At 37.1% G+C, this 12,500-nt stretch overlaps 1 protein-coding gene across 1 annotated transcript in view; it reads left to right on the forward strand.

Annotated features, from left to right (window-relative positions):
* The window catches only part of igf2bp2a (insulin-like growth factor 2 mRNA binding protein 2a), a 137,321-nt gene that overhangs the window by 101,151 nt on the left and 23,670 nt on the right, over positions 1–12,500 (forward strand). Inside the window, exons 6-8 of the mRNA XM_062070024.1 lie at positions 816–950; positions 2,873–2,995; positions 7,889–8,024. Coding sequence (XP_061926008.1) covers positions 816–950; positions 2,873–2,995; positions 7,889–8,024 — 394 coding nt within the window. The remainder of the gene's footprint in view (positions 1–815; positions 951–2,872; positions 2,996–7,888; positions 8,025–12,500) is intronic.

Consider the following 12,500-nt stretch of genomic DNA (forward strand, 5'->3'; position numbering starts at 1 on the left):
ACCTATTGTTACTATAACAATCTACAAGGTTAATATAGTTGGCTTCTCCTTCTTCCCCGCCATATATCTGTTTTCTTTTGTATTTCAAGTTATCATTACATATATGTATTGTTGCATTTGAACAATTGTATTGTTGATAATAGAGGGAATTATTATTATTATTCATTATCAATGGTGCTATTTTTATTGGTATTTGTATTGCTCCATTTGTAGAGTAATAATGCTCATTGTCAATCAATAAAGTACTATCTATCTATCTATTTCTGTATTATTAATATTTATTTCACTACTGCTTCTTTGCTATCACTTTTCGTACCATATTTGTACATATCCTATTTGCTGATTCTGTTCTGTTGTTGTTTTTGTTGTTGTTGTTGTCTTATCCCCCTCCTGCTCCGGCCCGGCTGCACCAAATGATAATATAAATCCATTTAATAAAGTCAAATACAAATAAGGCACAAGAGAAGTATCCACACTTCTCCTTTGTAAAGTAAATCTGTACAGCAAATATGGGCATCTACATCAACTATATGATTTGCCTGAGAAGCTGGACAGGACAAAAAAATAAAAAATTGATACTTTATTTAAAATTGCATACAGGAAGTTACGCAGTCACAAAGTCAATGATAACAAGAACACAAAAATTTGCTGAAAACACAACATTCTTGGTGGAGTTAACTTAAATGCTTGCAACATATTTTTGTCGCTGAATAATTTGCATTGTTACTGTTTTGTTATGGCAATGCTCTAAATATGTCATTCTGTATAAGCACTATTTAAAAAAAAAACAAAAAACTGCATTGTTTTCCTGTCAGAGTTGACATCCATCGGAAGGAAAATGCAGGAGCGGCGGAGAAGCCGATCACCATCAACTCCTCTCCTGAAGGCTGCTCCTCGGCCTGTCGCATGATCCTGGACATCATGCAGAAGGAAGCCAACGAGACCAAGACGTGAGTCTTAATGAAATTCACATTGGCGGCAGCACGGCGAGCCTGCAGGAGATTAGTTATAACGTCTGCAGGCTGTAATCTTATCCTTTAACCTGCCTGCACACCTTTTAATCTCAGCGTGCATTCTCCCCCTGCGTGGACCACTACACAGAAAAAAACACTCACACACGGGCCAACACGTGACGGCGGCTTAGTGGTAAAGAAAGACGGCCAACATTTCTAATTGGGTTTGACACTTTGAACGGTGCTTGTCTAACCTGGAAGGAGCTTCGGTCAGATCTGACCATCTGAACCGGGAGTCCTAAATATGCGGCCTGCTAAAACCTTTTAAGCGGCCCGTCGAAATGAAACCATGCAGTTTTAGAGACCACTGCTTACTATTTAAATGTATTATGAGTGGCTTTATAGCTCAATGGGTAATGACAAGTATTTTTACATTTGTGTTATTATAATTAAATGTATTTTATGTTCATATTTTCCTGTGTTGGGTTTGGACTAATTTAATTACATCATAATTAAATCCATTATAACACAAATCATTCAATGTAAATAATACTAGAAGTAGTGTTGTCCCGATACCAATATTTTGGTACCGGTACTAAATTGTATTTTGATACTTTCCTAAATAAAGGGGACCACAATTTTTTTATTATTGGCTTTATTTTAACAAAAAATCTTATATTACATTAAACATGTGTTTTTTATTGCAAGATTGTGCTTAAATAAAATAGTGAACATACTAGACAACTTGTCTCTTAGTAGTAAGTAAGCAAACAAAGGCTCCTAATTTTTCTGCTGACGTATGCAGTAACATATTGTGTCATTTATCAATCTTTTATTTGTCAAAATTATTTAGGAAAAGTGGTAGAAAAATAATTATTAATCTACTTGTTCATTTACTGTTAATATCTGCTTACTTTCTCTTTTAACATGTTCTATTTACACTTCTGTTAAAATGTAATAATCACTTATTCTTCTGTTGTTTGGATGCTTTACATTAGTTTTGGATGATACCACAATTTGGGTATCAATCCGATACCAAGTAGTTACAGGATCATGCATTGGTCATATTCAAAGTCCTCATGTGTCCAGGGAAATATTTCCTGAGTTTATAAACATAATATATATTTTTTTTAAACGAAAAATGATTTTGTGATGCTTAAAAATACCGATGTAATCATAGTAATATCGACTAGATACGTGCCTGTACTTGGTATCATTACAGTGGATATCAGGTGTAGATCCACCAATGGCGTTTGTTTACATTGTGACGCCGGTGAGCTACGGTGTGTAGTGAAGCATGTTTAGCTATTCCTCGTCCTGCAGGGATGATACTTGTAAGAAACTTACTTTATTTGTCGCCATGGAGGCGAGGATTAGTGATTTTGAAATAGCTAAAACACTGCGGATGAACTTTAGCCGTTCGCTAGCTCGCTAGCCATTTCTTCAAGCACCTCTTCCTGAGGGCGTTTCAGTGTTATGACTTCACTTTATCGTTAGTTTTTAAGCCAAAATGCGTCCGTTCTCCCTTTTCTGTCTACACACTGTGTCTGCTTGTAAGTACTCCGTGATTGTGCGCTGCCAAACATGCTCCTCTGCTCGTAAAACCCGCGATGTCACGAAGTGGACCGGTACTTTTTAGAGGTGGTATAGTACCGAATATAATTAATTGGCATTGCGGGTACTATGCTAGTACCGGTATACCGTACAACCCTAGCTAGAAGTGACTATCACTGAATCAATTACAACATTATTATAATTATGATTATTATTAATATTAATATTATCAACAACTGTAAAAATATGACTAGTTTAACATTGCAGTTTCTACTATGCAGTCCGTTTCATCACCATAACATTGCATAACATACACCAGTAGGTTGTGTTGGTTCTTAACATGTGTCTTTTTCTTACATGTGTAGGACGGAGGACATCCCTCTCAAAATCCTGGCCCACAACAGCCTGGTGGGCCGCCTCATTGGGAAGGAGGGCCGTAATCTGAAGAAGATCGAGGAGGAGACCGGGACCAAGATAACCATCTCCTCGTAAGTCCCGTGCTGTTACACAATGAGAGGTTGAGAGAAATGGCATTATAGAAATTGTAGGATGTATATGTAGGGCTTGATCTACTGAGATCCTAAGAACACATGTTAAGTAGCGCGTGCAAACTGTACTATATACAAAACCCAAAACCAATAAAGTTGGCACGTTGTGTAAATCGTAAATAAAAACAGAATACAATGATTTGCAAATCCTTTTCAACTTATATTCAATTCAATAGACTGCAAAGACCAGATATTTAATGTTCCAACTGAGACACTATTTTGCAAATAATCATTAACTTAGAATTTAATGGCAGCAACACATTACAAAAAAGTTGGCAACATTGGCATTTTTAACACTGTGTTACATGGCCTTTCTATTAACAACACTCAGTAAACGTTTGGGAACTGAGGAGACCAATTTTTGAAGCTTTTCAGGTGGAATTCTTTCCCATTCTTGCTTGATGTACAGTTTAAGTTGTTCAACAGTCTGGGGTCTCTGTTGTCTTATTTTAGGCTTCATAATGTACCACACATTTTCAATGGGAGACAGGTCCTGGACTACAGGCAAGCTAGTCTAGTACCCGCACTCTTTTACTATCAAACCATGCTGTTGTAACACGTGGCTTGGCGTTGTCTTGCTGAAATAAGCAGGGGCGTCCATGAAAAAGACGTTGCTTGGATGGCAACATATGTTGCTCCAAAACCTGTATGTACTGTTCAGCATTAATGGTGCCTTCACAGATGTGTAAGTTACCCATGTCTTGGGCACTAATACACCCCCATACCATCACAGATGCTGGCTTTTGAACTTTGCGCCTATAACAGTCTGGATGGTTCTTTTCCTCTTTGTTCCGGAGGACATGACGTCCACAGTTTCCAAAAACAATTTGAAATGTGGACTCGTCCGACCACAGAACACTTTTCCACTTTGCATCAGTCCATCTTAGATGAGCTCAAGCGCAGCAAAGCGCGGCGTTTTTGGGTGTTGTTGATAAATAGCTTTCGTTTTTCATAGTAGAGTTCTAACTTGCACTTACAGATGTAGCGACGAACTGTAGTTACTGACAGTGGTTTTCTGAAGTATTCCTGAGCCTATGTGGCGATATCCTTTACACACTGATGTCGCTTTTGATGCAGTACCCGCCTGAGGGATCAAAGGTCCGTAATATCATCGCTTAAGTGCAGTGATTTCTCAGATTCTCTGAACCTTTTGATGATATTGCAGACTGTAGATGGTGAAATCCCCAAATTCCTTGCAATAGATGGTTGAGAAATGTTATTCTTAAACTGTTAAACAATTTACTCACGCATTTGTTGACAAAGTGGTGACCCTCACCCCATCCTTGTTTGTGAATGACTGAGCATTTCATGGAAGCTGCTTTTATACCCAATCATGGCACCCACCTGTTCCCAATTAGCCTGTTCACCTGTGGGATGTTCCAAATAAGTATTTGATTAACATTCCTCAACTTTCTCAGTCTTTTTTGCCACTTGTGCCAGCTTTTTTGAAACATGTTGTAGGCATCAAATTCCAAATGAGCTAATATTTGCAAAAAAACCGATCATTGTATTCTGTTTTTATTTACGATTTACACAACGTGCCAACTTCATATTAATCACACAAATCTTTAGTAGATCAGGCCAATATATCTTGGGAAAGAAGGAAGTTAAACCTAAAAAAATTTATACTCTGGCCAAATAAGGTATCTTTTAGGTGGAAATTACACATTTTTGGGGGGATTTGGGAGAAAACCAGAGAAAACCCACAAGCTCTACACAGAGATTGCCTTTCATCTCCTGACTGTAAGGCCAACATGGACCTTTGGTAGCCTGAAATCAGAAAGTATTATGTACAAAATGAAAAAAAAACAAACTAATATAAATTGTGAAAATAATAGATTAATATTGCATAACACAACTTAGTCTTTTGCACAGTTCTTGTCTCATTCCCTATAAAAGACACCAATTCAATTAATATTTATTGCGTGATTAAGCTGCGTTTATACATGATTAATGCGACCATTTTTGTGATTACCGTATTTTCCGAACCATAGGGCGCACCGGATTATAAAGCGTACTGCCGATGAGCGGGCCTAGTCAGGTCTATTTTCATACAAAAGGCGCACCGGATTATAAGGCGCATTAAAGGGTCATATATATATATTATTTTTTTCTAAATGTAAAACACTTCCTTGTGGTCTACATAACATGTTCTTTGGTCAAAATGTTGCATAGATGATGTTTTACAGACCATCTTCAAGTCTCTTTCTGACAGTCGCTTCAGGATGCGGCGTTTTGTGGGCGGTCTTATTTACGTGGCTCACCTTCAGCAGCGTCTTCTCCCCGTCATCTTTGTTGTAGCGGTGTAGCGTGCAAGGACGGGAGTGGAAGAAGTGTCAAAAGATGGAGCTAACTGTTTTAATGACATTCAGACTTTACTTCAATCAATAACGGAGCAGCATCTCCTCATCCGTGGCTCACTAGTGCAACAACAACGCCGGAAATGTGTCCCGTGAAAAAACGTCCGACTGTAACTCTCTAATAACTAAAGTTCCTTGGGTGAATAATGTAAACTCACTACGCCGGTATGTTTTAGCGCTTTCATGGCGAGTTTACTGACAGATTTAAGTAAGAACTTTACACTACTTTATATTAGAAATGGCAACAGCGGAGGGTGAATGTCACATAACAAGATGATAGAAAAAAAAGAATAAGCTTATCAACTAGGGTGTCCTCACGGACTACAGAGGCGGACGCGCGCAATTTTTCAGGACTCTTGCAGATCCCAAATACAGATCAGCAGGTACCAGAAGGTAAAAAAAAGTTGCTTTTGCATAATATTGCGAAACAAAACGCCAGATAATATGTCTTACCTTATACACACACCATAATAATACTTGTATGTTTAATGCGTCGACAATCCACCAAGCGGAGCGGCTTCATAACTTACCAAAGCCGTACTAAAACATTTTGATAGATTTTTGAGCGCCGTGTGTAAGGTTCTATATTTTCTATGGAATATATAATATTTTGGTGTCGTTAACTTGAGTCATATTGCAGTCTACATGTATCTCTTATGTGTGACTGGTCACACTTATCATTTCACCATGTTCCAAATAAAATAGCTTCGAGGTCGGTAAGCACAACCAAAATGATTCCGTACATTAGTCGCACCGGGTTATAAGGCGCACTGTCGAGTTTTAAGGGAAAAAAAGGATTTTAAGTGGGCCTTATAGTCCGGAAAATACGGTACTGTAAGTGGATTTTGCTTAATACAATGTTTATTATTTTTGCAACATGGTTGTTAATGTTAAGGATTATGTTCATAACTGTTGTTGTGCACAATTGAAGCAATACTGCTAGTTTGATGATTAATTTTGTTTGGCCTATTGACAATGTCGATTTTTGAGAAAATGAAAGGATTTTAAGTGCGCCTTATAGTCCGAAAAATACGGTATGTTATTAACAGGTTAATATTCACAATAAGCACCCCCACCTCGTCAAAATTTCCGCAAACTTGTCCCAATCTTTTTTCTAAATTTTTTTGTTTATTACATTTTTTATTTCATGAAAGTTTTATACCTTTGATGTTATTAACGTTTTATATTTATGTTATTAAAATGTTAATATTCATAACCAGCCCCCACCTTGTCAAAATTTTTGAAAGTTTCGAGGTCGGTAAGCACAACCAAAATTATTCCGTACATAAGGCGCACCGGGTTACAAGGCGCACTGTCGAGTTTTGAGGGAAAATGAAAGGATTTTAAGTGCGCCTTATAGTCCGAAAAATACGGTATGTTAATAACATGTTAATAATCATTACCAGCACCCCCACCTCGTCAAAATTTCCCCAAACTTGTCCCAATCTTTGTGCTACAATTTTTTTGTTTATTATATTTTTTATGTCATCAAAGTTAACTTTGATGTTATTAAACGTTTTATATTTATGTTATTAAAATGTTAATATTCATAACCAGCCCCCACCTCTTCAAATTTTCCCAAACTTGTCCCAATCTTTGTGCTACAATTTTTTTGTTTATTAAATTTTTTATGTCATGAAAGTTGTATACCTTTTATGTTATTACCGTTTTGATATTTATGTTATTAAAATGTTAATATTCATAACCAGCCCCCACCTCGTCAACATTTTTTAAAGTTTCGAGGTCCATAAGCACAACCAAAATTATTCCGTACACAAGGCGCACCAGTTATAAGGTGCACTGTCGAGTTTTGAGGGGGAAAAAAAGGATTTTAAGTGCGCCTTATAGTCCGGAAAATAGGGTACTGTAAGTGGATTTTGCTTGATACACTGTTTATTATTTTTGCAACATGGTTGTTAACGTTAAGGATTATGTTCATGACTGTTGTTGTGCACAGTTGAAGCAATACTGCTAGTTTGATGATTAATTTTGTTTGGCCTATTGGCACTGTCGATTTTCAAGAAAATGAAAGGATTTTAAGGATTTTATTGTCCGAAAAATACGGTAATCGCTTAACACGTTAACTTTGACAATCCTACTTTTAATTCAATATAAAAAGTTAAAGTACCAAAGATTGTCTCACACACGAGGTGTGGCGAAATTATTCTCTGCATTTGACCCATCACCCTTGATCACCCCCTGGGAGGTGAGGGGAGCAGTGAGCAGCATGACAAGGGTATGAAGACTTATAGGCATACTTGAATATTTTTCTCTGTTGTAATTCCACGTAGTGTTTGAAACTTAATGGACGTGTCGTAAAAAATACTGTTGCATCGTTATCAGAGTTTGTTCTAATGGCAGTTTTGAGTGGTCCAGTGAAATCCAATTAAAATCCCTCATGAGAAAATACAAGCAAAATGTGACCGACCTATAATTGCATATTCATTTAACACGTTGGTGTGAAACCGTCCAGGTTACAGGACTTAACCATTTACAACCCAGAGAGGACCATCACGGTGAAGGGGAACTTGGAGGCGTGTTGTAAAGCGGAGGCGGAGATCATGAAGAAACTGAGGGAAGCCTACGAGAACGACATTGCTGCTATCAACGTGAGTTTCATCAGTTTATTGTGTGTGTGTGTGTGTGTGTGTGTGTGTGTGTGTGTGTGTGTGTGTGTGTGTGTGTGTGTGTGTGTGTGTGTGAGTGTGTGTGTGTGCGTGTGTGCGCATGTGTGTGTGCAAGTCTGTGTGCATGTGACTCACCGACCAAGAAGTTGGCAGTGTCGTATCCTATATGACAACGACGAGGTCTCGCCATACATAAGTGTAAACATGATGATTAGTAACAGCTGTTGGTGAACAAAGCGCAATCGCTAATGGCGGTAAGTGGAACGGCGTGCCAAGCGCCGCTTGTCTGCATCTTCCACGGAGCCTCTAAGTCACCCCTCGCCTCCCCGCTGTGCACGTCTGAATGGTCGCAGGGGGTGCTGGAGCCTATCTCAGCTGCATTCGGGCGGTATTGTGACGAGCGAAATAAAAGACGGACCTCCACAAAAGCTTCAACGTTTATGAAGAGGTTTTTAATATTCACGCACACGTTTGATTCTTTGGGACAAAAAAATGCCAGTTTCCCAAAAACTGCTTTAAAAATATCTATTTTTTTCTACTTTAAACTTTTCAGTCTTTTAAAACTACTTCATCCTGAAATATATACAGTAAATTCGGTGTGGATGACATTTGGGGGGATTTATACATACATAAATGTATATGTATTAGAGATGCGCGGTTTGCGGACACAACCGCGGGTCGGGCGGATGCATGACGAAAAAAATAGATTCGGGCGGGTGGCGGTTGAACCAATTCGGAAATATATATACATAGTTAAATGTTGTTACTCACGTACGGAAAAGGAGCAGCACTCTTTGAAACAGGCAATTATTCATCAGGCACTGCTGCAGCTGTCACGCCAAAATTCTTCCCCCCTACAAACCCCCCCCCATTTACTTCCGGGGCTGCGTCCAATAAAATCACAAAGTTGCCGGGGGTCCTTAACTGGCACGCGACTGTCCTGTTTCGCGCCTGTACAAAAAAAAAACAATAATCGATTTCTTCAGATTCCAGCAGCTGTCAAAGACGAAGTATCCTTCCAGCGACGGGCAGTCAAAGCCGAAATACTATCGATCGCTGTCAATGACGTAAGAGGAAACATGACCACGGAAGTAAATGGGGGGGGAGAAGTTTTTTGTAGGGGGAAGAAATTTGGCGCGACACAGCACACCACAACACAACACAACAGAAGAAGAAGAAGAAAAATAAAAAGATGGCAACGCCGGCAAATGTGGTACGCGACAAACTAAAAAAGGGAATACTAAAGACCAGGGAAAAAAAATAACAATAATAGTCAACACTTTCTTAATGGAAATGACAATAATATTATAATAATGATAAATAATATTATCACGCATTAATATCTCTTAGCCTCTAATGCGTGGCCAAGAGATATTAATGCGTGGCACGCATTGAATGTCTCTGCTGCATTGGATCAGTCTCCTTTCTTTAACAGGTAAAAGCTTTCTAACCTCACTAATGCCTTGCATCGTCTATATTAGATATATAACAACGGGCGGGTGGCGGGTGGCGGGCAGTTGTGGCTTTGATAAAATGTTAGTTGGGGTGGATGGCGGGTGGATGACGACTTTTGTGATGCGGTTGCGGATTAAATAATTGCCTATCCGCGCATCTCTAATATGTATATATACAGTATGTCTATGTATGTGTGTATGTGTATATATATATATATATATATATATATATATATATATATATATATATATATATATATATATATATATATATATATATATACGTGTGTGTGTGTGTGTGTGTGTGTGTGTGTGTGTGTGTGTGTATATATATAAATATATACACACATCACAACACAACCATCAGTTGTGTTGTGAATGAGAAGGTGTGTCCAAACTTTTGGCCTGTACTGTATATGTATCTGTATATACTGTATGTGTATGTATATGTACATGTAAATATGTGTATTTATATATATGTGTATACATGTACAGTATATATACATATATGTGTGTGTGTATATGTGTGTGTGTGTATATATATATATATATATATATATATATATATATATATATATATATATATATATATATATATATATATATATATACGCACACATATATATATGTATATGTATATATATATATAATATATATATATGTATATATATATATATATATATATGTATGTGCATATATATATGTATGTGCATATATATATATATACATATATATATATACTGTATATATATATATATATATATATATATATATATATACTGTATATATATATATGTATACTGTATATATATATATATATATACTGTATATATATATATACTGTATATATATATATATATATATATATATATATATATATATATATATATATATATATATATACATATACATATATATATATATATATATATGGCGCAACAAATGAAATTGATTTTCATACATTTAGTCTTTCTTCTACAGTGTCAAATTACATTTTCACTCAAAGTTCTGAGGACAAAAAGTGTCAGCTTAAATATATCAAATATTTATACAATATAAATGTGTTGGTTTTAGGCAGCTTTGGGCTAATTAAGTGACATATGAGAGATATTTTAAAATGCATATCATAATTAAATATATTTCTCATTAAGCTCATTGAGCTCAGCCAAAATGTCTTGAAAATAAAAAAGTAAAAAGCACATGTCCTGAGGATCTCCTAACAATAAATTGATAAACAATAAAGACTTTATTGCAAAAAGCAGGTACTGTACTTTTTTGCATCATACTTATCACATTTAAAGTCTTTGTTGTTTTTCTGTCTTACAGATTTTAACTTATTTTTACACTTGCATGATTAAAGGCCTACTGAAATGAATTTTTTTTATTTAAACGGGGATAGCAGATCTATTCTATGTGTCATACTTGATCATTTCGCGATATTGCCATATTTTTGCTGAAAGGATTTAGTATAGAACAACGACGATAAAGATTGCAACTTTTGGTATCTGATAAAAAAAAGGCTTGCACCTACCAGAAGTAGCGTGACGTAGTCAGTTGAACATATACGCAAAGTTCCCTATTGTTTACAATGATGGCCGCATGAAGTGAGAGAGATTCGGACCGAGAAAGCGACAATTTCCCCATTAATTTGAGCGAGGATGAAAGATTTGTGGATGAGTAAAGTGCAAGTGAAGGACTAGTGGGGAGTTGAAGCTATTCAGATAGGGAAGATGCTGTGAGAGCCGGGGGTGACCTGATATTCAGCTGGGAATGACTACAACAGTAAATAAACACAAGACATATATATACTCTATTAGCCACAACACAACCAGGCTTATATTAAATATGCCACAAATTAATCCTGCATAAAAACACCTACGTGTTTGTTATGCTAGCTCCTAGCTCCTCTGCTAGCTCCTAGCTCCATAGAACGCGCCAATACAATTCAAACACCTGATCAACACACACAATCACTCAGCCCAACAGACCGTTCACCTAACCCAAGGTTCATAAAGCTTATATATTTTTAAAAAGTTACGTACGTGACGCGCACATACGGTCAAGCTATCAAATGTTTAGCAGCCAAGGCTGCATACTCACGGTACCTGGTATTCAGCTGGGAATGACTAAAACAGTAAATAAACACAAGACATATATTTACTCTATTAGCCACAACACAACCAGGCTTATATTTAATATGACACAAATAAATCCTGCATAAAAACACCTACGTCTTTGTTATGCTAACTCCTAGCTCCTATGCTAGCTCCTAGCTCCATAGAACACGCCAATACAATTCAAACACCTGATCAACACACACAATCACTCAGCCCAAAAGACCGTTCACCTAACCCAAGGTTCATAAAGCTTATATATTTTTAAAAAGTTACGTACATACGCAAAAAAAAAGTTGCGCACATACGGTCAAGCGATCAAATGTTTAGAAGCCAAAGCTGCATACTCACGGTAGCACGTCTGCGTCTTTGTCATCCAAATCAAAGTAATCCTGGTAAGAGTCTGTGTTGTCCCAGTTCTCTACAGGCGTCTGTGTATCGAAGTCAAAAGTCCTCCTGGTTAGAGTCTCTGTTATCCGAGTTCTTCCATCTTGACTGCATCTTTCGGGAATGTAAACAAAGACGCGCCGGCTGTGTACTGTTGTTGCTGACTTTGTTCGAAAAATACGTCCGTTTCGCACCGACAAATTTCTTCTTTGCTTGCTCAGCTTCCTTCTCCATAATGCAATGAACATAATTGCAACAGATTCACGAACACAGATGTCCAGAATACTGTGGAATTATGAAATGAAAACAGAGCTTTTTTGTATTGTATTCAATGGGGAAGGCATACCTCTGTTCCCCGGGCTACGTCACGCGCATACGTCATCCTCAGAGGCGTTTCGAACCGGAAGTTTAGCGGCAAATTTAAAATGTCACTTTATAAGTTAACCCGGCCGTATTGGCATGTGTTATAATGTTAAGATTTCATCATTGATATATAAACTATC

This window comes from Entelurus aequoreus, linkage group LG14 (genome assembly GCF_033978785.1).
Source record: "Entelurus aequoreus isolate RoL-2023_Sb linkage group LG14, RoL_Eaeq_v1.1, whole genome shotgun sequence".
NCBI classification, from domain to species: domain Eukaryota; kingdom Metazoa; phylum Chordata; class Actinopteri; order Syngnathiformes; family Syngnathidae; genus Entelurus; species Entelurus aequoreus.